The sequence below is a fragment of the Cavia porcellus genome, unplaced genomic scaffold, assembly GCF_034190915.1.
Source record: "Cavia porcellus strain 051 isolate PalLab524CR breed Dunkin Hartley unplaced genomic scaffold, mCavPor4.1 scaffold_25, whole genome shotgun sequence".
Classification (NCBI taxonomy): Eukaryota; Metazoa; Chordata; class Mammalia; order Rodentia; family Caviidae; genus Cavia; species Cavia porcellus.
Genome location: NW_026947508.1, coordinates 12,482,230 through 12,506,365, shown reverse-complemented (window position 1 = coordinate 12,506,365; position 24,136 = coordinate 12,482,230). Strand labels below are relative to the sequence as shown.

At 57.4% G+C, this 24,136-nt stretch overlaps 1 protein-coding gene across 4 annotated transcripts in view; it reads right to left on the bottom strand.

Annotated features, from left to right (window-relative positions):
- Arhgef10l (Rho guanine nucleotide exchange factor 10 like) overlaps positions 1-24,136 on the bottom strand; it is a 125,067-nt gene that overhangs the window by 70,317 nt on the left and 30,614 nt on the right. For all 4 annotated transcript variants that reach the window (XM_023565737.2, XM_063235611.1, XM_063235609.1 and 1 more), the window contains exons 2-4: positions 9,819-9,891; positions 6,419-6,604; positions 5,579-5,612 (exon numbers count right to left, since the gene is read on the bottom strand). In XM_023565737.2, coding sequence (XP_023421505.2) covers positions 5,579-5,612; positions 6,419-6,604; positions 9,819-9,855 — 257 coding nt within the window. In that variant the 5' untranslated portion in view covers positions 9,856-9,891. The remainder of the gene's footprint in view (positions 1-5,578; positions 5,613-6,418; positions 6,605-9,818; positions 9,892-24,136) is intronic.

Below are 24,136 nucleotides of genomic sequence, written 5' to 3'. Positions count from 1 at the left end.
CCAGCACTCTGGGAGGCTGAGGCAGGAGGCTGAGGCAAGTCTGAGCACAGTCTGGGCAATTTAGCAAGACTGTCTCAAAATAAAGAAATTAAAAGGGCTGGGAATGTAGCTTAGTGTGCAGGCCTGGGTTAATCCCCAGTACCACACACACACACACACACACACACACACACACACACATACATACACACACACAGAGCAGCAGCAGCAGAAGAAGAAGAAGAAGAAGAAGGCCCTCTGGGCGCTGCTGCTGCTTTCTGTGCATGGAAGTCTGAATGCATTCCTGGGTGTAAGCAGCCAGCGCTCGCTCTGTGCCTGCAGCCTGCTCTGCACGCCGTACAGACCCAGCGGGAAGCTCTCTCCATTCTCCCCCCAGCAAACAAGGTCTGCTGGGGCATCCCCTGCCTTGTGCAAGAAAGAGAGCCTGAGGACAGGCTGGGCCGGTGATTTAGCTCAGTAGCTTAAGTGCTTGCCCAGTAAACTCAAGGTCATGAGTTTGATCCCCCGTACAAAAAAAAAAAATTCAAGGCCTGGAATATAGCTCAGTGTAAAGGCCCTGGGTCCAAATCCCCAGTACCAACATGCACGCACGCACACACAGAGGCATGGCCCAAGTGCCAGCCCCACCACAGTGCAGCCAAGATGTGCAACAGGACAGCGGGAGCATGAGTGGGCAGGAGAGGGACACTTTGGGGGAGCCACTATTCTGCTTGGCGTGGTTGTTGTGAGACTCCAAAGAAGACACAGACAGGGCCGCGTGACCAGTAAAGGCCACGCACGAAGAAGCCGTTTGCCTCTTCATGCCAGGCGCCTGGGATGCAGGTTACGTGGCAGAGTCCGATGGCTGCAGGGGCCCAGGAGTATTCAACACATATGGACAGGGTTATCGTGTATGGCTTTTAGGGAAGTGACCATGCGGCTTAAAGAGTCCGAAAGGCCCTGGGTTCAGAAGTCCTGGCTCTGATGTAGGCACCGAGACGCCTGTAAGCATGCATGGAGAACGGAGAAATAATACAGGAACCAGCGAGGGGCAGAGAGAGGTCTTTGATGGAAATAAGGGTCTGAACCCCAGAAGGCTCCCACGAGCGACTCCAGTGGGGGAAAGCGGGTCTCTGTCAGGCCCCGGGTCCCGTGCCAACCCTATGGGACAGACACAGGAGGCTCTAGTGTCAGACACTGCAGGTCCTGGTGTACCAGGGGAAGACGGGCATCATTGGCCTTCCCAGGAGTCCACTGTCCAGCGCTTCCCGCAGGCTCCAGCCCCACGTGAGACTCCAGCCAACGGCAGCATGATCTGCCCTCTCCTGCTCACCCAGGAAGGGAAGGACGGGAGGACAAGTATCTCAAGGGAACCAGCTAGGGTCCCCGGTGGCTGGGCCTGGAGCCAGCCAAACCCTGACCAAGCGGGAGATGCTGAGGCCACAGGGAGCCTCTGGGGCAGAGGTAGAGCAGGAAAAGCAAACAACTCCAGAGGGGTCCGGAGTCCGGGTGCTGCTCCCTGAGAGGCCAGAGGTGCGGGGCCCTGGGCCAGGAAAAACACAGGAAGCCGGCGCTCTGCACTCAGGTTTCCTGGCCACCGCTGTGCACTCCCAGCTCGGGGAGAGGGCATTCCATTCTGATCTGCCAGCTTCAGACCCCACGGGGGAGGCAGATGCTGCAGGACTGGGTGGGTGGCTTTGGGGGCAGAGGGGCCTAATGCCAGCCCTGCCGTTTACCATGAGATCCTGGGTCACTTGCTTCCATGCTCTAAGCCTCAGCCGCTCATCTGTACAATGGGTAGAAGGGCTCTGAGCTGTGTGGCACTTGGTACAGGGTGACTCAGGAAGCAACAGCCAAGGCCACTTGTAATCCAGATTGCTCTCGGACCACTCAGCCACACTAACCGCCCTCCCCTCACCCTGGCCTCTGGCCTGGTCCCTGCACACTGCTGGGGCTCAGACATCTCACTGCTACAGTTTGTTTTCTCTTGTTGTCATGGAGACATTGAGAGTGCCTTTCCGACAGACCCCCAGGGTCCCTCTATCTATCACTCATTCAACAATCATATCTCAGCACTTGCCCTGTTCCCAACAGTGTGCTATACCATGAGGACAGAGCAGCAAACAAACTATCCCCTCTTTGCCCAAATAAATGTCCCTGTCCCCTTGGAGCTGACCTACATGAAAACAGATACCTTCACTCACCCAGTGACATACACCAGGCACTGCCCCGGCTCCCGCTGGCCATGGAACACTCCAGGGGCATGGAGAGCTCTCTCCATATGCAAAGCCCTCACCCCAGCAAACACACAGTGGGGTGCTCACATGCAGCCAGCCACGTCCTCCCACCACAAAGCAAGTCCCCGGAGGTGAGGGGAGCCATGGTCCTGATCTCTGTTCCTGATGCTCAGGTACCTGGATGCACAGCTGGCTTCCCTGGGGAGAGACAGCGTCTCTGTCCTACAGACGGGAAGGGCACAGGGACCTGGCCAGTTCGTCCTATGCACGGTTCACAATCAACGCTATCAGTATTGCCAGCCCTGTCTGATGCTAAGCTTATCTTATCTGCTAATAGGTACATGTGTCCCGCAGAGGGGAGACAGCACGCTGCCAGTCAGTGGAACCAAGTCTGCTTTTCCAGGCAGTGGGGCAGAGGCGCTCCCAGCCACCTTGCACCCTCCAGAGGGCTGAGCACCCCACATCACCCGTGAGCCAACACACACCCAGCCACACCAGCAATGCTGTTTACCCCACGGCAGCCTGGCTGCCTTCTGCAGGTGCCCAGGCAAGCAACAGAGACACAGGAGTCCCCGACCTCCAAGCCACCTGCCACCTGCACCCTCGTCCATGCAGCAGTCCATCAGCCCGAGCTCTCTGCAGCACTACTCTGCAGGCTCATGTGACCTTGCCGTGAGGACAGGAAACGCAGGTGTGGAGAGGAAGGGAGGCTGCCAATGGGCACCGCGAGGGTGCCCCCTAGAGCCCAGGTCTAATTCCCAGGGACACAGAGCCTGAGAGGGGCAGAGAATGCTGCTGGCGCAGGTGGTGTGGGCCAGTCCTCTGAATGCCAGCTGCACTGCTGCCTGGCAGCTCACAGCCCAGTGGCTCCGCTCACCCACTGTGAAGGGGACAAGGCCGGCCGGCCTCCCACCTCCCCAGCTGGGCATCGAGTGTCCCGCAGGGGGTGAGATCACTTTGCCACTAAAGCTCTGCAGATCTCAGCAGGCTTCTGACTATTTCATCAGGGGCCTCAGGAGTTGGAGGCCGGGTCTTGGATGATGGGGAGGAGAAAAGTGATCTGGACAGATTCCACTCCCGGGGATCCCGGAGTGGAAAATCACCAACCGTGGGAGCAGCTGCACCCCCCATCAACAGAGGCGAAAGGGGGGAATGAGGCTAGGAGCAGCACAAGGCAGGCAGGAGGCAGCGTGAAGTCACACCCTGGGTAAATTCAGAGGCCTCTTATGGCTGCTGTCCTAACCCTACCCTAGTGGAGCACTTTCCCGTGAACAGTGTCCCGTAAGTCACAGTGAAAGCCCCGTTGCCCAGCTAGCTCACTTAGAAGAGACACTGATTCAACACTGTCATTGGAGAGCACCAGCCACAAGGCCTGGGAGAGCACTCGGCCCACCTGACACCTCACAAAAGCTTCTGCCTAACAGATGAGGAAACTGGGGCACAGAGGGGTTCTCAGGCACCCAAAGCCACACAGCCAGCGACAGTCACCCAGAAAGTGTCCAGGGAACCAGCAACTCCAGAGACAGTTTGGGATGAGAAGCAGGGAGCAGGCAGAGGGTTAAAGTCAGAGCCCAGCCCCCTCCGTGCCTGGACCTCGGCCCACCCTGACCCATCCTAACCATGCTAAGCAACAGGGTGATGGAAAAACATCACCGTATGCACCAGCTCAGGGGACCACTGGGTCACTCGGCCTTGGCATCGGGCGCCAGCCTGACACTCGATCTGGCTGCAGAGTCACTGAGGCCGAGCTCCAAAGCCAGGTCACCAGGACGCAGCGGAATCACAGGCAGAGAGAAGCCAGGCAGGGAGGGGAGCCTGAGTCGCTGGGAGGGGGGAGAAGAGCACAAACCAGAAGCCAGCCACCCCCCCCAGGGGGAGGAGACATCCTCATTCAGAGACCCGAAGCCCCATCCCACTGTGAAGGGACCCCAGTCACTGAGAGCTCCCCAGCTGGCACAAAGGATCAGCTGCAGTCACCCCCTCAGCAGGGGAGAGGAGGCCCTAATGCTAGACCTAATTACAGGGTAGCAGCCTGGCAGAATCCCTCCCAGGTCCACCCACTCTGGGCGCCAAATGAGCACTGAGAGGACTTCCACCCCTGCAGGACCCAGGGCTGGCCTGAGAATTAGCCCCGGGCCCAGCTCCTCCCAGGGAGACAGGCGGGCGCCCAGACCCCTGCCCCTCCCTGGCCAGCCAGGCTTTCAACTGGCCCCTCATGTGCCTGGCTATTAACTTGGGCGCTAGACTCTGCTACCCAGGAGAGGCTCTGGACACCAGCACACAGACAGGCCTCAGCTTCCAACCAGGAGCGTGAGGAACACAGAGGCACTGGGATTCAAAGCAACTGTCCCACCATGGTATGCTGGTGCCTGTAATTCCAGCATTCTGGGAGGCTGAGGCAGGAGGATCATAAGAAGCAGGAGTCCAGCCTGGGGAATGTAGTGACTTAGCAAGACCTTGTCTCAAAATAAAAAGCAGAACCAAGGATGATGGGGTATACCTATAGTCCCAGCACTCAGAAGGCTGAGACAGGAGGATCACCAAGAGTTCAAAGCCAGCAGAGACTACATAGTGAGATCCTGCCTTAAAAAAAGAAAAAAAGAAAAAATTTTAAAAGGGCCTGGTACCAATCCCCAGCACGGGGGCAGGGCAGTAGGGGAGAGCAACAGTTCTAATTAAACGCCTGCTGTGAGGCTGTTTATGCTCAAGGGACCATCACTGGCCCATTTTACAGATAAGAATACTAGAGACCAGGGGGACTTCGACATATACATGGAGTCCTTGATTGGTGCTCATTGAACCAAGGTTAGGATGTAGGCACCCACCCTCCTGGCTCTTAACCATGAGGCTGCACAGGGACAGAAGGACGGAGACCCCAACAATGACAATCACCAGAAAGGGAATGGAGAGCCAGATATGGTGGTGCAAATCTGTCATTCCAACACTGGGGGGGCTGAGGCAGGAAGATCACCACCAGTTCAAGGTCATCCTGGGCTACATAGTGAGTTCAAGGCCAGCCTAAACTACACTGCACAACTCTGTCTCAAAGAAACAAAAATAAGACGGGGAATGGAGCCCTTGGCAAAACACCACCAGGAAGCCACTCGGTTCTCAATGACAGCCCGGGGTGTGGCCCTGTCATTGTTTCCTCTCATAAAGACACAGGAGGACCCTTGCAGTGAGCTCTGGGGCTCCACCAAGGCCATGCAGCTGGTTGGGGCCAGGCCTGCTCAGCACGGGCCACATCAGTGTCAGGGACTGGCCTGGTCCTGTCCTGCCCACCAGCCTCCTTCCAAGGCTGCCGCCCCACACCCTTGCTGGGCCCTTCTCCAATCTACAAGGCAAAGGATCAGCGCACTTACTCTGTCTGGGGCGGTGCAGTCGCTGAGTCCGGGTCTGTGGGAGAGAAGGAGGCAGACAGTATAAGGCAGGAGGCTGGGCCCAAGGACCCGGCCCATTCCCACCCCCTCCCGCCTCCCCGGGAGCCAGGGACAGGGCCTGGGAGCCTGCCTGCTGGGTCCCCGCCTTCCTTCTAGTGATTCAACTCCCTACCTGTCCTACCTGCGATGCCCCCTGCCCCGCCCCAACCCCACAGCCCACTTCCCAGCCCGGACCAGAACCCAGGCCTGCAGAACCAGGTCCTCCAGTCCCGGCTTCTCCCACCCCCAGCTCCTCCGCAGTGGAGCCTGCAGGAAGTTCCGGCTGGTCGGGTCCCCAGAGCCTCTCTCAGATGACAGAATCTAAGAGCCCAGCAGTCACCATGGAAGCCAGCCTTATAGGGGCCTCCCACCACCCACCTACCCCCATCCCCGATTCCCAGGCATATGGGAAAGGGGAGAGGGGACCTCGAGAGAGGCTACTCCTCGGGTTGGGGTGGATGCCCTGGGGGTGATGCCAGAAGGGACTCAGAGACAGCTCTGGCAGCAACTGTCTCCACAGCAAAACCCAGCCAAGAGCTCCCATTTACTCGGTCACAGCTCGCCAGAGTGCGCCAGATGTTGCAGGAATGCTAGGAATCTCCATTCCCAAGGGCAGCAGAGGATTGGGAAGCACGAACCTCTGAACCTCGGCTTCCTTCCTGGTTCCCTTCTAGGGACAGCAGAGGGGCCACCAGGTCTCCCCAGGAGCCTGCAGTGCAGGCAGCTCTGTAGCCCCAGAGCCCTGGAACACAGACCCGAGCCAGATGTGCAGAAAGAGCTTACCAGAGCCAGGGGCAGAGTCAAAGTGGATCAGAGGGGGGTCGTCGTGCCTCTCGGGGGCAAGGTGGGGATCACCCAGGCCTGTGCTGGTGTCCTCTTCGTCATCACTGTCATCGAACTCAAAGACCTCTCCAGGGTCCTCCTCCACCTCGGGGTAAGGGCCTGGTGCTGCAGGGACCAGCGGATCTCCTGCAGGAAAGGAAGGCTTAGCGGGCTACGGGGCTGGCTTTGTGGTCAGGGAGGTGGGCACTGCGTCCGAGCAGGGAACAGGAGCAGTCCTTAGGGACAAGGTTAAAGTCACACGCACACCCACGTCAGGTGTCTGAGCAGGTGGCAGCAGGAGGGGAGGACATGTCTCCCAGGACAGACATGCAGCCATCTGCACCTGAACGCGTGTATTTTCTCCTGTTTTCCATCTGTCTGGTCAGCGAGCAAGAAGACTTTAAATGCAGACACATGCCTTCCCCTGGGTGTCCCGTGCGCTTGTACATTGGTACAAACGCGCACAGACAGGCTCGTCCTGCACAAGGCACTTAGGCCAGCAAGCGAGGTCAGCTGCTGGGGATTCCCGAGCTCCCAGCACGGAGTCCACAGGCAGGGCCTTGCCCACTCCCTGCGCGCCTTCTGAGAGACCCCTTCACGGCCCCATCCCCCTCTTCCTCTTCCTCCTCCAAAGCTCAGTTTGGGTGCCCTAACACAGCAGGCTCTGCTTGCCTCCTCTGATCTTCTGTGTACCGTCCTCATCTCAGATCTCCCAGAGCAGAGATGTCCTCCCTTCCCTTCCTCCAGTACTGTCCCATGCTGGCCTGGCCCACGGCAGGGACTCAGCAGCTTTCATGAAAGGAGAGACAGAATGAATGAATTCCCTGTCCAGAAGAGCACAGCCTCTCCGCCATCCACAGAAGCGGTGCTGCCCCTGCCCCCTGCCCAGCCTTTTTTCCTAGCATCTGAGGCAGGACCGACCCGTCCACTCACTAGCTCTCCAGCCAGAAATACTGGACACTTCCCATGAGGCCCTGCGGCCTCCCGGAAGTGGCTTGAGCCTTTTGACACTCTGCCCCACAGTGACAAGTTAACAAAGGAAATACTGGGGTTGGGAGGGAGCTGGGGTCACGGTTTTCCAATCACAAACCGTGCAGCAGTTTACAAGATTAATTAGGCACTCGGCCTTGCAGTTTGTGTATGAATTGCTTACTTCAGGCATTTGAAAATATTATGTAATAGCATTCGTTTGTTATTACAACAAATGAAATACATTTGATATTGAATTATTTTAGATATTCTTGAAACCCAATAATGTTAATAAAGTCACGTTTGGTATGATGGCTTTCAGTACTGGGGCTAGAACTCAGCACTGACCCTTCATGCTGAGTTAGGTCTCTAAATCTTTTTTGTTTTCAGACAGGTTTAACTTGCTAATTCACCCGGCCTGGGCTCAAATCTGAGACCCAGATTTGATCTGGATCAGAAGGCTTCTGAGAGTGCTGGGATTAAGCTGGGCACTACAACACCAGCTTCGCTCGGTATGACCCCAACAGTGCTTTCCGTTCATCATGTCGATTATACACAGCCCGGCGCACGGCATGGCGTGAGGCCTTGTTTCCCCTTAGGGTGACGACAGTCATGTGCCACCACACCCAGCCGTGAGCTACTCTTAGGATGATGCTGCCACTGATTATTACTGTCTAGCATCATCCTCCTGACTCCTGTCACTGTTGTCAGGACCTGCCCTGACCCCGGGTGGGAATGTCCACCCCAAGCCACGCTGTACTCCCAGGAGAAATCCCCAGGGGCTCTCGGATGCCTCCTTTTAAGAGCAAAGAGCCTCAGCTCGCCTATTGAGGCCAGCCCTGCATCTATGAATTGGCTTCTGACAGCTCCAGGGTCAAGGCCTGGGTGTCCGGAGTCCAGTGCAGGACAGAGAGGCTGCAAAGACACGACGTTTGCCGAGCACGAGCACTGGCTTCACTATCAGTCTCCCGTGTGCACACACTTGGAGGGAGGAGAGAGGGAACAGGGCGCCTCCGACAGCCAGTGACAGGGGGTCATCCTGGGACCCCATGTCCGGGACACAGCAGGACAGGTGCTTGTCCCCTGGCCCCCCACCCTCCTCCAGGCAGCAGATGCCTCGCCCTATCAGAAGGAAGACCAGAGACCCAGCCCAGGGTAACTGGGAGCCAAGCTGAGCCCTTCGATGCCACCTGAGCAGGCGGCACAGCAGGAGCGGGCCACTCATGCCTTTGACGCTCCTGGGCTCGCCCAGGCCTTGGGACAGCCGGCCCAGCGAGCCCCAGAGGCAGGGATCCCTGGAAGTGACCATGGCAAGCTGACTTGAATGCTCAGGGAGAATAAGACTGTCATCTGGCCCTGCCCAGGTCAGGGAACGGCACCCACTGTTTGCTCTGCTGACATCCTGCAGTGACACCCAGGCTCCCATCCACGGAGCCATTGATTACTCCATGTCAGAGCCTGACCTGTATTTAAGCCTCAAGCCTCAAGGATAGCGAGTCATTATTACCATGTTTATCACTGGTGACACTGGGCCGTGGGACACCCGTCACTCAGCTACGCCCGCAGTGTAAGTGGCAGGGTCAGGCCCCACACCCAGATGAGACAGGTGACAAATTTGTGTTTGTGACCACTCTGCTATCCTGCCTCTCCACTGGGGAGGAGGGGACACAAGAACAGGAAGCAGGGCTGGTGGATGAAATAATCTTGGGTCCAGTCCCTCCAGGCAGGGCCCAGATGCCACCACCAGGGACTGAGGCCACTGCTGGGGCTGCCAAATAAAATACAGGACACTGGATTGAATTTCAGATCAACAATGAATAACTTTGTTAGTGTAAGTAGGGGCTTTTTCTGCCTTTTTTGTGTGTGTGTGTGCTTTTTTCCGGTACCGGGGATCAAACTCACAATCTAGCGCTTGCCAGGCAGGGGCTTATGCTGCTGAGCTAAATCCCTAGCAGCTAACTGTATTGCTCATTAACTTTTTTTGGTACCGGAGGTTGGACTTACTATCTCATGTTTGCAAGGCAGGCGCTTATGTCGCCGCTGAGCTAAATCCTCAGCCCTCTTTTTTCCCCCTAAATCTAGCAGTTCTTAGGCTGACCTTATAGCCTGGTCCTTTCCGTAATTCCCGCTCTACTCCAGCTCCCACCCTTAATGTACAACCTCAGCCCCAGACCCCAAACTGTCCCCCTTTCTGAGCCATCAGAGGGACACAGGTAATGCATGAGAGGAAGAGATGATTTCCACTTTGCAGACAAGGAGACTGAGGCAGAGGGGGGCGGACAGGCACAGGGCGAGTGACCAGTAGAGCCGGGACTGGCACCAGGGTCAGCCTGCAGTCCAGCCCCTCGGGGCCGTGGCAGGGAGGGACAACAGGTGGGGCTGGGGTACGTACCTATAGCAGGCTGTGCAGGCGGGTTGGAGGAAGCCATCAGACACGGTCCAGCTCAGGCCAGCACCGTTCCCACCTGTAGAAAAAGGCCAGGAAGCGGTTAGATGGAGCTCGGGGCCGAGCTGTGGCTCCAGGGCACAGGGCAGCCCCAGAAAGGACCCAGCCTCCACCCAGCATAAATCATTAACCCAGAGGCCGCTGCCACCACAAACCTTCCTTTGCCCAGAGCCGAAGAACCTACAGGAGCATGCAGGTCAGCTCGGAGGGTCCAGCCCTGTCTCCTCTGGCTTAGGGGGTGCTACAGAAGCGGGTCACTTGGCCACTGCAGGAGTGCCTGGGCACCTCAGCTCCTTGGAGCTGGAGCCCTCCCCAGGCCCCGCCTGTGGCCCCGCTGAAGGCCACCCTCTCTCTCTCATTGTCCGGCCCCATGGGGCTGGCCAGCTGGCTTGGGGCCGCAGGCCTTGACACAGAGTGGAGGAAGGAAAGGGCCGCAGAGGCGCGGGTGGCAAGAGACAGGGCAGAGTCCGCAAGGGTCGGCCTCTCCTGTCCCCCGCCACCCCTCGTGGGAGATCACATGTCAGAGGTCTGTGCCTCGGTGGGCTTCCGGGCTGGGGCAACCTTACCAGACACCCCCCCAGCAAACATCGACGTCAGCTCTCACGGAGAGATCAGAGGGCTCTCATCCCAGGTCCCCACGGAGGAGGGTAGCAAGCACTCCAGCCCAGTCCACTCTGCCACCAGTGGCCGGGTGCCTGGTTCCCCATTTCCCTCTCCAGTCCACAGCCTTTATCCCAGCTTTCCAAACAGGGAATACATGCAAGTGGGAATATTAGCAGCAAATATCTCACGGAGTGTCACCACAGCTCAGCCATCACCCGACCACGAACATCTATTAACACAAACTACATCAGAAAAGGAGGTCCAAAGTCACACAGCTAAGAAGGGGTCAAACTCAGGCTCCAGAATCTCTGTCCATTAAGGTGCTGATGTCCTAGGACTTTCCAAAAGTCACAGAATACAAAGTGTCATCAAAAGTCTCCCGTACACCCCAGGCGCCTGTAATTCCAGCCCTCGGGAGGCTGAGGCAGGAGGATCGCTGTGAGTTCAAAGCCAGCCTGGGCTGCACAGTGAGCTTAGGTCAGCCTGGACTACATGGTGAGACTCTGTCTCAAAAAAAATGACTCCTTTCAGAACCACCCCAAGTTATTTACCAGCTCATTCATCATCGCAGTCTGCCAGTACCGCCCTGGACCCACAAACCTCCCACCAACAGCAGCCCAATGCCATGAACCCCACCGTTCCCTCCTCTCACCCCACCTGGTCATGCCCACTTCCTACCAACCGCACATCTTTATAAGAAATGTGAGCACAGCACGCCAGGAGATCATGAGAGACAGGAAGAGACCAGCTCACATAACTCCTATTACAGCAGGCTGTTCAAAATGCTCTATGTTATTATGACTTATTGCTGTTCAACTCTAACCTAATTTACAAATCAAACTGTACCTCCACTTGTACATATGGTTCCTCTAGGGGCTGGTACTATCGGTGGTTTCAGGCACCCTCTGAGGGGTCTTGGAACAGTCCCTGCAGATACGGGACTGCTAAATGGGTCGGCCTTGTGTCTTCCGAAGGAGGCACGTGGGCCCCCCACTCGGTAGTAGTTTTATTCTGGGGGTGTTTTTGAGTCAGGGTTTCACTTGCTATGCAGTTCAGGCTGGCTTTGAAGTCACTATGTAGCCCAGGCTGGCCTTGAAGTGAGAGGAATCCTCCTGCCTCAGCCTCCCAAGTGCTGGGGTTACAGGAATGCACCACACTGGCCAACTCTGTGACAACTTTTTTTACTTAAATCTCAGCAATGATTTCAAGACACCGCATGGACATCAGCCTCATGGTTTTCAGCAGTGGCGCCATATGGGCTGGGATGGATAGTTTATATCACCTCTATGCACCACACCACACAGGGCTGTTTAGTTGTTGGGCATCATCTACAATGAGACCAGACACCATCCATGCCAGGACCCAGAGCACTGGACCGGAGGCCTGAAGAGCTTGCTCCTGGACAGGGGCCTGCCTCCCATGACGCCGAGGTGGTCTCCTGGTGTGCAGCTGTGCCTTTCACACCCACGCTGAAAGCTCCCCAGACTCACCCTGACCTGTGGCAGAGGGTCTGGGAGCAACCAGAAGCATTGGTGAAGCCCTTCGCAGGTGGAAGAGGAGACCACAGCCCCACCGTGGGCCTCCTGTGAGGGCCCCTCTATGGTCTGCATAACGCGGAGGGGCCACTCAGCCTCCTCTGCAGGCCCTGGGCCCACAGGCTCCGCATGGAAGCTGCAGGAAGACTTGCGCCCATTCACAAGAAGGAAAAGGGGAGGCTCCAGCCCAGCCTCCTGGGCAACCTGCTCCCTAAGTACAGATGATGATGACCCAAGGAGGCTGTTACTCCATCCTGCAGCCAAAACTTGGGATCCCCCCTCCCAGGCTCCCAACCCTTCTGCCACAGACTAAAGCTGTCCCCAGATGGGGGTGAGGATGCACCAACACTCATCCCCACTTTACAGATGGAAAGATAGAGGCTCTGAGAGCTAAGGGTTTTCCCAGGTCATAGAGGCAAGGGGACCAAGGGACAACACAAGATCTCACCTTGGAAGAATTCTTCTGCACAGGGATCGAACATGCAGATCACAGAGCTTTCTGGACCTCAGGACTGGGATCCAGGAGGTGCCTGCCTCAGGTTAATCGGGGACCTGCAAGTCCCCAGGGCAAGGACACCAGGCAGCGAGCCACGTGCACATGCCCAGGCCTGTGGCTGCCGCTTTGCATACATGCCACACACCTCAGAAAGACATGGGTGCCACCTCCACAGGACCTCTCCGGCCCATAAATTCAGAGGGCAAATATAGAGGGTTCTCAGAAGGACCTCTGGACGTGCTGGCCTGGGACTGCCATTAACAATCCCAGCCCCACTGCACACGCAGGCCATAGCTATGAGAGCCACAACTCTCCCTTGGTAGCCAGGGTCCCAGGAGGAAATCCCTCTCCCCACTGGCAGCTGAGCTAAGCCTCCATGTTCCCATCTGTATAATGGGCTTCCTGCAGAGCCTTGTGGTACAGGCCTGTACTCCCAGAACTTTTGGAGGCTGAGGCAGAAAGATCACATAGTTGAGCTCAGCCTAGACAATTTAGCCGATTAGCAAGGCCTTGTTTCAAAATAAAAAGCAGATCTGTGGGAAGACTTTGGGTTCAGCCCCCAGTACAGATACAAAAAAGAGGGTTAGGACTCAGAAAGTGGGGATCCTGTCACCTGCCCCACGGAAATGCGTGTGAAGACGTCATGAGCAAGGAGGGCTGCTGGGCTGCTTCCTGATGTTTTTAAGGATTCCCGAGCTGTGCAGTCTGGAAGCTTTGAAGTTCGGAGCCGACACCCGGAGAATGGGGTACTGATGCCCTGGGGCAGGGCCGCTCCCCGAAGAGTAGCCCAAACCTTCCCCACCACAGCGTCCAGCAAAAGAAGCGCACAAAAGCCAAGGCGAGGAGGGTGTGATGGTGCACACTTAGAATCCCAGCACTCAGGAGGCTGAGGCTGTGGTCCTGTTTGCAGTACGGGGACCCCACCCTGCATTTTAAGAGCCTCAGGACACGCGGAGGCAGCTCCCAGGAGGTGCTGCTGCTCTGGTTTTGCAGATGTGGAAACTGAGGCAGGGGAGGGAAGGGACTTCCTGAGGCACTGTGATGTGTTAGAAGGAAGGGATCTGTGACGGGGACAGGCTGAGCCCAGCTCTCGGCTCAGCCAAGATCCTTCCTCAAGCAACACGATGTCCTGCACGCTAGCAAGACCCATCAGGTGACCGGGTTCACACCGCCCAGGAAGACACGTGTTCTGGGTGCATAGTGACCACTATGGTGACAGTGACGCTGCCCAAGCTGGCTTCAAACAGGCGATGCGTTTTCTTCTCCCTGAACAGTTCTCTGCCCACTACACCGTGCAGGGTGTGGGGGACTCACCTGGTGCCTCTCCTGTGAGCGATGCTCCCACAGGAAGGGGTGCGGGGAAGCAGGGGAGGCTGAGCTGCAGGTCTGTGGGAGGAGGGGGGCCTCAGTTCTGTGCCCCAGATGCACCTCCCACGCCACCCCCACCCCATACCCTGGCTGCCAGCTCGCAGCCACTGCCTCCCCAGCTCTGTTAACTCAAAGAGCTTTGTGTCTGTCCAGGGCTCCCTCTGGTCAGGCAGAGTTCGGAGTCCACATGCTCCAAACCTCACCCCGACCCTCACCTGCATCCAGCAGGGGGCGCCCCTCCTCCCTTCAGCTACCCAGTCTAGAGAAAGGCTAAGGGGCACCCAAAAGGCAGGAGGGCTGCACATGTGGCCTCAGATATTTGGGGGGAGGCTGCCCAGTGAGGGGCAGGGGTGGGGGCAGCAGCCTAGACAAGAGCAGGCGATGGCGCTGGCATCCTCCTGAGTGTGGAACACCCATGTCCTGTCTCAGAAGCCAGAAAAGCAGCAGGGGCGGGGTGCTTGGACGGCTGGATCTGAGCACCTCCACAAGTGCTCTTCATCTCTGTGACAGCAGCACCAGCCTGGGGCCACCAAACCGAACCAGGAGCCTGGGAACCTTCTCCTGCATAGGAGCAAAGGTCAGAGGCCAGGGACAGCAAGAGGGATTGGACCTGGGGTGGTTTCTGCCCAGAAGACGGGAGGACGGTGGAGGAATGGGCAGCCCTCCCAATAGCCTGGTCCCTGTCTAGAAGCCAGGGCCCAGCGGGAGGAGAAAGGGATGCAAATGGCCTGGGGCTGGAGAAGGAAAAATGGTGGGCTCAGCTAGGAGGGAGAGGACCCACAGCTCCTTGCTAAGTGACCCCAGGAGCCAAGGCCACTAGTGGAGACTCAAGGCCGGCATGGCTGCCAGGGGGTCCCTGAGGCCATGCAGCTCCTCGGGACAGCAGCTACTGGGAGGCCCAGGGAGAGGACAGGAACCTCAGGCAGGTACAGGAGCTGATGATTCAGGTGACAGAGTTACAAAATCAGTCAAGGGGACCACAGGGCCCTGCTCCACCCCTCCCCTCACGCACCAGGCACTGGGCCACTCCGGGGCTTCCCAAGGTGGGGGTGGCGCTGGCATCCTTCCCTCTTTGCAGGGAAGTGGGGAGGCTCCCAGGGGAGGGCTCCCTCCCCCCGGGCAGAGGCAGTGAGCCTTAGTCAATGGCCACAGCCCAGTGTGGACAATAGAGGCTCTGTCCCCAGCCCAGAGGAGCCCCTCAGTGACCTCCCAGGCCAGCTCCTGGTCAATAACCGTGGGCAGGAAGGCCGAGGGGCAGCCACAGCCCCCGTCCCGGGAAGCCACTGTGGGAAGATGCCCGCCCCTGCAGCCCTGCCAGAGGGGACCCCTGGGGGTTGTTGCCTGGGCAACTGCAAGTGACAGAGAGTGGGCCACAGGCTCTCCCAGCCCTCCTCCCCCTCCCAGGCTCCAGACACATTAACCCTTTGTCTCTAAGATCAGGCGGGGCCAAGAGTTTCAAAGCTGCAGTTGTAGGAAAGGCTCCTGCTGCCCAAGGAGGACCCCTTCAACCTTCTCTCCAGGGGGCCCCAGGCCTCGGCCACATCCTGGCCAGCCAGGACCCCAAGGCACACACTGGAGGCCAAAAAGGGGTCAGCAGCATGAGACACGGGTGTGTGCCTCCACCTAACCTCGCCGAGCCCTGGCAGTGCCCCCTAGAAATAGGGATCCCTGTAAGGACTGGCTGGCAGCTGGCATTCCAGCACAAGCTAGCTGCTGCTGCTGCTGCTGCTGCTGCTGCGGCTGGAACCACCTGAGAGGGTCCTGCCACCTCCTCTCCGTAGGGGCGGGCAGGGAGGGGAGGGGCCAAGGCTGGGACTGACTCAAAGTCACCAGAAGGATAAGGCAGGATGACGGACATTCTGTGATCTGCAGCCTGACTCCCTCCTCCACACTGGCAGCTCCCACCCTGACGTCTGGAGGGCCCCGCCACCGTGCGGGAAGCAAGGGGGCACCCTAGGCACCCACTATGCGCCACTGCCTGGACTGTGCCAACTCACTTGTGTAAACAATGCATTCGGGTTTGGCCAGACACGGTGGCACAAGCCTGTCCTCCCAGCCACTGGGGAAGCTGAGGCAGAAGGGCTGCAGGTTGGAGAGCAGCCTGGGCAACTCAGCCAGATCCTATCTCAGAACAAAACATGAAAAGCCAGATACTGAGGCAGACACATGGCAAGTTCCAGCCTGGCCTGGTAATTTAGTGACTTAGTAAAATAAGAAAATAAAAATGTATAGAGTTGGGTTGCAGCTCCCTAGGAAAGGCCTGAGTTCAGTCCCCCGTACCAATCAATCAATCAATCAATCAATATTTTTAAAAGGTTGGGGTGTGGCTCAGTGGTAAAGCCCTTGCCTTGCATTGCGATGCCTCGGGTTCATCACCAGCACTGTAAAAAAAAAAAAAAAAAAGGAAAAACAAAAGCTGTGAGTTTGGTCGGGGGATGATTCTGCCCAGCTGGATCTGCCGGATTTCCGAGTTGCACAGCAAGGTGATGCCATGTGCCTTTCGGAGCAGCAAACCCGCAGCTCTGCCCGTCCTGCTACGCTGTGACAAGTACAAGGTTCATGGCCAGGTGGGACATCATGAGTCACTTCCACCTCATGTGGCCTCCGTGTAGCTGCAAGGGCACCATGGAACCCATCGCAGCGGAAAAAGTGTGTTTTGCACAACACGGAGACAGCTCTCTAGGGTGAGGGCTGGGACCACCAAGAGACGGCTCCTGTGCCTCTCTCCCTCATCCAGCAGATGCAGATACAGGAAATCGTGGCTCACCTTGGAGACACAGCAGCCCACAGGTGGGCAGGGCCTCCAGCTGCTCCCTCCAGCTGGCTACCTGCACCAGGTGTCAGCTCTGACACCTGGAGAGCTATCTCCTACCACCAACAGGCAGATGCTGGTCCCCATTATTCTTCCATCAAGCAGCAGCACCTTCCAAACCTCCGGCTCTGGGCTTCAGCCTCTTTTCCACCTCTGCCCCTCCCAAGGTTCCTCGCCCAAACCATGGTTTTCAATAGCGTCTGTTCCCAGCCTGACCCTCCTGAACACCGGGTACTAGACGCCCCTCACCTCTGAGCTGGGCCAGGCACCAAAACCCTGCTCCTCCCGGCCCCCGCCTTCCCACCGGACAGCAGCCCTATCCCACCCCACCCCGCCAGCCACAAACCTGGGAGTCGTCCTGAAATCTTCGTCTCCCACCCTGCATCTCATCCATCCGCAAACTCCACTGCCTCCAAAACACACCCACGTCCACGGAAACCAGCTGGCTCAAACCACCAGCTTCTCTTACCTGGATTTTTTTTTTCTTGGTACGGGGGATTGAACTCACAACCTCGTGCTTGCCAGGTGGGCACTTACACCGCTGAGCTAAACCCTCAGCCCTGTTACCTGGATTATCATTAGAACGGCCTCCCACCCAGTCCTGGGAATCAAACCAAGGGCCCAGGCAGGTGAGATAAGTAAGTGTTCTATCACTGAGCTACATTCCAGTTTTTATTTTTATTTCACATGAAGACAATGTTCTGTTAAATTGCCCAGACTGGCCTCGAACTTGTGATCCTCCTGCATAAGTCCCCAAATGCTGGGATTGTAAGCGTGCATGCTGCGCCTGGGTGCTCCCAAGGACAGACCAGAGTCACCTTCTCCCAGCACCCAACACGCCCTCCAACTCTTTGGCCCACCCTGCTTCCCTGTCTTCAGGCATTCACTTGTTTCTATTGCTTCCTGCTGTTGGCATGCAGACCCCCACAAAGGCAAGGCCTGGGGGCCCTGTCCGTGGCCCCAGGTACACAGCGGACGTGGAAGGAGGAACTCCTGTCCTCAGGTCGGCAGCCCCTGGGGGAGAAGGTGGCCCACAGGCACGCACTCCTGGACCACACACTCCTGGGACCACGTCTCCCACGTCTAACTCAGCCCGCGGCCAGCACGGCTCCTCGGGGCAAGGCGAGCTCCGTAAACACTCACCACTCCCCGAGCTGCGCAACAGGCGGCTCCCCAAATCCAGTGTGGGAAGCGGTCTGGAGCCTGCGCCAGCAGTCGTCAGAAAAGAGGGTGGGGCAGGGTGGAGGAAGGATTGGACTATTTTTAATAACTCCCTCCCCAAAAGACCACATTCCTCCTCCAGTGAGTCAGAGGCATGTGTCGGGTGGGCGAAGGGGCCAGGACCCAAGAGCCACGCGCTTGTCCTCACAGCCACCCTGGCGGGCAGGTGCACACTGGCCACAGGAACCTGGCACATACTGGGCTTTCCAGGACTGGTGACGCTGGGTCCTGGGCCCCGGGAAGCGGAATACAAAGGAGACCCCAGACAGGCAGCCATGGAGGGCAGAGGGTACCCCAAGCTGGCAGGCTGTGGGGAGCAGAATGGACTTGCTTTCAAAGCCCACAAGGACCCACCCGGCTGTGATCACTGTCTTCAGACTCCAGCTGCGCCTCTGTGGGGGACGTGCCGTCCACTCTGCCCCACAAGGCAGCCCTGGACAGGGAAGAAACAGCCTTTGCAAAACTCAGAGCTAAAAACAACTCAGCCCGACCAACCACAGCAGGGAGAGCTGGCCTGTGGTGGCTGAGGTCTATGTCTCAAAAAAACAAACACATGAAAAGAATCCCCACCATATAGGGTGTTGTGGCACAGGCAGAAATCCCAGCACTCAGGAGACTGATGCAGGAAGACTGTTGCAAAGTTCAAGGCCAGCCTGGGCTACCTAGTGAGTTCAAGGCCGGGTTGAACTGCAAAGTAAGACCTTGTCTCAAAAAAAAAAAAAAAAGCCAGGGATATAACTCAGCAGCATAAGCACCTGCCTGGCAAGCACAAGGACCTGGGTTCAATTCCCAGTATTAAGACAAATAAATATATGAGATTTTTAAAATTCATGTAATCATTCATATAAAAATGCTTTGCTGAGGACTTGCCACACTAACATTTGTTGACTGAGTAAACTACCACCTCGTCCTAACTGGAGAGCAGCACTAATCTACAAAAAGGGTAAGTCCAGACTAGAGGGGAGGAGTCCCAGAGCCCTCTGTCACTGCCCTGGCCTTCCTAGGACCGTGAAGGCAAGGAGCAGATGGCGGCCCCTCTGCAGCAGCTGACCACATAGCCCTACCAAGTGGAAGAGGCAGCCCCTGCAGGGCCCTTGGGCAGCCACCCCTTGCCTGACCCTGAGCTAACATTCAGCAAGGTGAGCCCCCCAAAGCTCCCTTGAGGGTCCAGATCCCAGGAAACAGGATCTCAGCGGGATGGGGGAAACCTGAAAACAAGATAGCCAAGCGATACCCTCAGCTGGGACCAAATCAGCAGTGACCAAGGCTCTGTGTGAGGACCTCGGGGATGCTCCAGCTCCCAGGGTCCGTGAGGCCTGCTTTGGGCCGAGCACCAAGCTGCTAGTTTCAAAGCCCGGGAGGGAACTGTCCACTTCTTCCCAGGGTTTACAAGTGCGCTGCTAAACTGCACACAGCAAACCCCCTCCGGGCAGCAGATCTATAATGAGGTACAGGCTTGTCCTCAGCTGTCACCTGACACAGGAGCTTCCTGTAGCCAGCACGGGGACCTGTGGCCTGGGGGAGAGGGATGTCGAGGTCCCTTCCCTGCAGGACACAGCACCTGCTCAACACTGCTGGACACAGGAGCAGGGCTGAGACACCAGCAGGATGAGTCCACCCAGAGCCTTTGCCTGGTCCCTGCACAGCCCATCCTGGGGCCAGGCTCTCTGACAGATGACAGGGACACCATCTCCTCCCACGGCAGGGCACAAACCAGGAGGTGAGCACTGCTCCAGCACTGTCTGTGTCAGAAAGGAGGTCTCCAGCCCTCCTCACCCTCGGGGCTGGAGGGGATAACAGAAACCCAGCCTGCCTCCCTGGGCCCCTCCGAACAACCCAGACCAGGTGGCGATAGGAGCCCTCCGGCAAGCCAAGCACCAGAGAAGTCCACACTAAGGGATTCGGATCCTGCTCCACTTTCCCCACTCAGCTCTCCCTGCTCTGATTCGGTGCCTTTACTCCAGGGGTCTGCCCCCTACTGTAACCCCAAGAGCAAGAAGACATGAGGCCCCCCACTTCTGCAGACAGCTCCACCTCCGGGCAGCCTGGCTGAGGACCTGCCATGCTGGCCCCTTCGCAAGGGCATCTATTTGCATTTTATGCCAAGCCAGATCTCTTATGCACCCAAGGAATGTGGGGTGGGGCAGGTTTTTTCCCTCTTTTGCTTTTTTTTGGGAGGATGACAGGGCCCAATTGTGAATTAGATTCTGAAATTTCCATCACTCTCTGACAAGTACGGTTTTACTGATCACTAAGGCTGGGACTCTCATCTGGGGTGATTCCATTCCCCAAGGGATGTTTGGTGATGCCCGAAGGCCAGGTTGGTGACCGTGATGGTGTGGGGGTGGGCGGCTCGTGACACCCATTAGCCAGAGGCCAAACACCCAGGATCCTTTGTGCCTTGCAGAGAAACACTGGTCTGCGAGCATCCAGTCAGGTCCCCAAGGATCCAGGATGACACTAGACACCTAATGCAGGATAGCGTGACTACTATTAGTCACCGGGACACACAGGCCAAAGACACTGCCACTGGTCCCCATGGCAGATAAGAACCGGGATACAAACATCTGAAGAAACTGCAGTACACTGCATGGTTTATTTCTGTGATCGCCACTACCCTGTGGGAGTAGAGACCGCACCCTGTGTCTCTCCATCTCCACCACCTGGCCCAGTATCGGGGCAGGGAGCAGGGCAAGCAGGCAGGAGACAAGAGAGACCCCCATGTTGTGCCCCGATACATCCTCAGCACCCAACCCTGCTTCTGACAACGCTGAGCTGCTTGGCAAACATCTCTCAAACCTGTGAATTAATGACTAGTCTATGCTGGGCATGATGGCACACACTTGTAATCCTAGCTCTCTGGGAGGCTGACGCAGGAGGATCACAAGTTCAAGCCAGGTCTGGGCAGTTTAATGACTTAGATGGTTTCTAAAAAAGTAAAAAAACTTTTAAAGGAAAGGACCAGGGATTAGGCTGTATGAAGACACTGAGGTCTCAAAGCTAAGGACTGTCCTGAGTCGGGAGGCTGGCCTAGTGCAGGTCCTGCATACAATGTCTCTTGTCACAGGCATGAAAAGGCAGGCACGGCCCACATGTGTGTCCTCTGCAGCATCTGGGACCCTCCACCACCTGGGCACTGCAGAAATGGGAGGGGCAGAAGGGGGCAGCCGTGGTCAGAATGTGCCCCCAGAACCCACAAGCTGAAGCCCAACCCTGTGATGGTGTTTGGAGGTAGGACCTTTGGGAGGTGACAGGTCAGGAAGATTAGTGGCCCTTAGAGAGCCAGCCAGTACCTTCCACCAGGGGGAGAGGCGCCATCCACAAGGAGCAGGCACCTGTCAGACTTCCCAGCTCCACAACTGGGAGAGAAAGCGTCAGCCCCAGCCTGGCATGCAGCAGTCACGGCCCAGACCCCTCATTCAGAACAAGCAGAGCAGACTGCGGGCACCCAGGTCCCTGGCCAAGGCAGGAAACAAAGTCACAGCACCTGGAGGTGCCCAGCACCACTGAGGAACAGACACAAAACCAACGCCACCTTCGTGCCCTGTGCTCAATGCTCGTGAACTGCCCAGTGCCGGTCCAGCCCTGGGACAGGGACCACCCGGCATCCTTGCCTTACAGATTAGAACGCAGAAGCTCAAAGAGGTGAAGAAAATGGACTTTTTTTTTTTTTTTTTTTTTGAAGCAGGGTCTCACTTTGTAGTGCAAGTTGGCCTTGATCTCTTATGTAGCCAGGCTGGCCTCCAACTCAAGGCAATCCTCCTGCCTCAGCCTCCCAAGGGCTAGGATTACAGGCGTGTGACAGACACCACACCTGGAAGGTAAAAAAATACTGCTCGAGGTCACACAGTGAATGAGTGGAGGACTAGGATGTGAACCCCAGCATCGGGCCCCTGGCCCCTACAGCAGGGCTCAGGGCCCCTGGGCAGTCAGGCTCTGTGCCACCTGTGACCAAGGACCCCCACGGAGCTGGCAAGGCAGAACGTCAGTGGACAGCACATGGGGGAACCTGGACCCAGGGAGACAAGGGCTCTTTCCAGTGGCCCCCAGAGAGTGTCCTAGCTGCAGAGCCTCTGAAAGCCACTCCCATGGGGCATTCTGGTCCAATCCAGACACCCTGAAGATGCACCCAGGGCCCCGCCCTGCCAGCCAGAGGGAGAGCAGGTGTCAGCTGCTGCCTGAGCCTGAGTCCTGCCCTCAGGGGCCAAGGCTACTACTGACGTTGGCGAGGACTCTCTTAGCAGTCCCCTTCTCATCGGCTCCCTCGGGATAGAGCCAAAGGCGCTCTCTCCTGTCCCTCACTCCTCCCTGGTGTCCTCTCACAGGAGAGGCCCTTCAGTCACTCTGCCCGGAGTCACCACAGCACCCCAGCACCTGCACCCTGGGCTGAATCTCTGCCCATGTCCTTGCACTGCTCCTCTGGCAGGAGGTCACTGTCCCCCATGAGAGGGGCCACGACATCCTCCATCGCACAGGGGCCTCATCCCCTGGAGCGTCTCAGAAAGAGGCCCCTCCCTCCTGCATCGGATACCCCCATGCACCTCACCCTTCCCATTTCAATCCCACCCTGCCAGATGGGACCCAGCTGCCTGTCCCAGAGATTGGCAGACACCAGGAGGTGCACAGGACCCAGGGAGGGCACCAGCTGCATCTTCTCCTTCCACATGGGTGCATATGGGAACATGGCAGCCCCACTCACACCAGGGACCTGACCCGGACACCAGTCCTGTCCCTCCAAGAGCAGCTCCATGCTTTCCGCTAACAAATGTGAATCCAGGGGCAAGAGTCCACCCCAATCCCAGCTACCGGAGCAGCTCATGAGCTGGGGATGTGGGGAGCCACAGAGGCGACTCTCCTTGACAAGAAGAACAACTATCTCCATTGTGGATAAACTTGTCCCTCTCTCCATGTATTGATATATACAGAGCTGGCTAGGCCACTTCTTTATCAATTCAATTGGCTTTAAGCAATGTAAATTGGGCTGGCTGAGGAGCTGATGCGTAATCTTTAAAGCAAACGGACAGTTTCAGTGTTACACACCCAGTGACTCCCCAAATAGGTAACTGAGCCAGGTGAGATGGAGAGCCAGAGGGCCATGCTGTCAGCTGACACCGAGCCTCAAGAAAGAGGCTGTGACTTCCCAGGGCAAAAAGGATTGAACATCCGAGCTGAAGCACCGACCCCAGATCATCAGACACTGCCACAGTTGTGTTATGCAGATCTCTCTCTGCACTTCTTGAGATCTCAGACCTCCTACCCAGCCCAGCTCAGGGCAGCCACATAGTCCCCGAGCCACTGGCCTCATGGAGGATTAACAAAACAGGGAAGGGCTTGGCTGGACCCCTTGGCTCCCCACAAGAGGGGGGGTCCCAGCGTCTTTCTTCCCGCTGTGGGTTGTACAGAAAGTGTTGGACTGGAATTAACTGATTAGAACTCCAGTACCTTCTCCTTGGGATCATAATTATAAAGTTTCTGGACCGTGACAAGGACCGGAAAGGGTTCTCCATAGGGAACACAATGCTCGCCAGCACCTTTGAGCCTCTGCTGCACCCAGGAACTGGATGACGCTTTAATCTTAGCCCCACCTGAGCTCACAGCCCCGTAGCTCCCCGCTGACACCCCTAATCTCGGATGGCGCCTGAGTCTGCTAGCTGCTCTAAACTGAGCACCTCTCCTGCCGCCTAACGCGTCTTCCCTAAGTGTAGGCTGGATGGAGTCAAAGAAAAACAGTGACTTGCCCAAGGCCATGCAGCAGGAGAGTGAGCCGGCCGGCCTCAGGCCCCGGTCACCCTTGGACCATTCCCCCACTGGGGCACCTGGAGTCCAGCAGCCTCCCCGGTGCCAGGCTACCCGGGGTAGGGGGTATGGCCCCCGCTAGGCCCCAGGAAGGAGAGGTGAGAGCAAAGGAGGCCTTATTAGGGGAAACAGCAGAAAGGGAGGCGGCAGTGCCTGGCGGGGGAAGGCAGCTGGTCTCATGACTCATGTACCCCAGAATACTCTGTTGGGAGCCAGCCCCAGGGCAGGCCAGAGAGGCCAGGGAGCCGGACGGCTCTGGGGACCGAACCTGGCCACTGCAGGATGGCATGGGCCTTGGGCTGGGGTGGCCTGGCCCTGCCAGAAGCTCCTGCCAGAGCTGGACAGGTCCCTGTGGCTCCCAGGGTTTCCAGCCCTCTCTGAGCATGAGGGAGGAGGACATACTGAAAACTGGGGGTGCCGCACGCACGGAGCC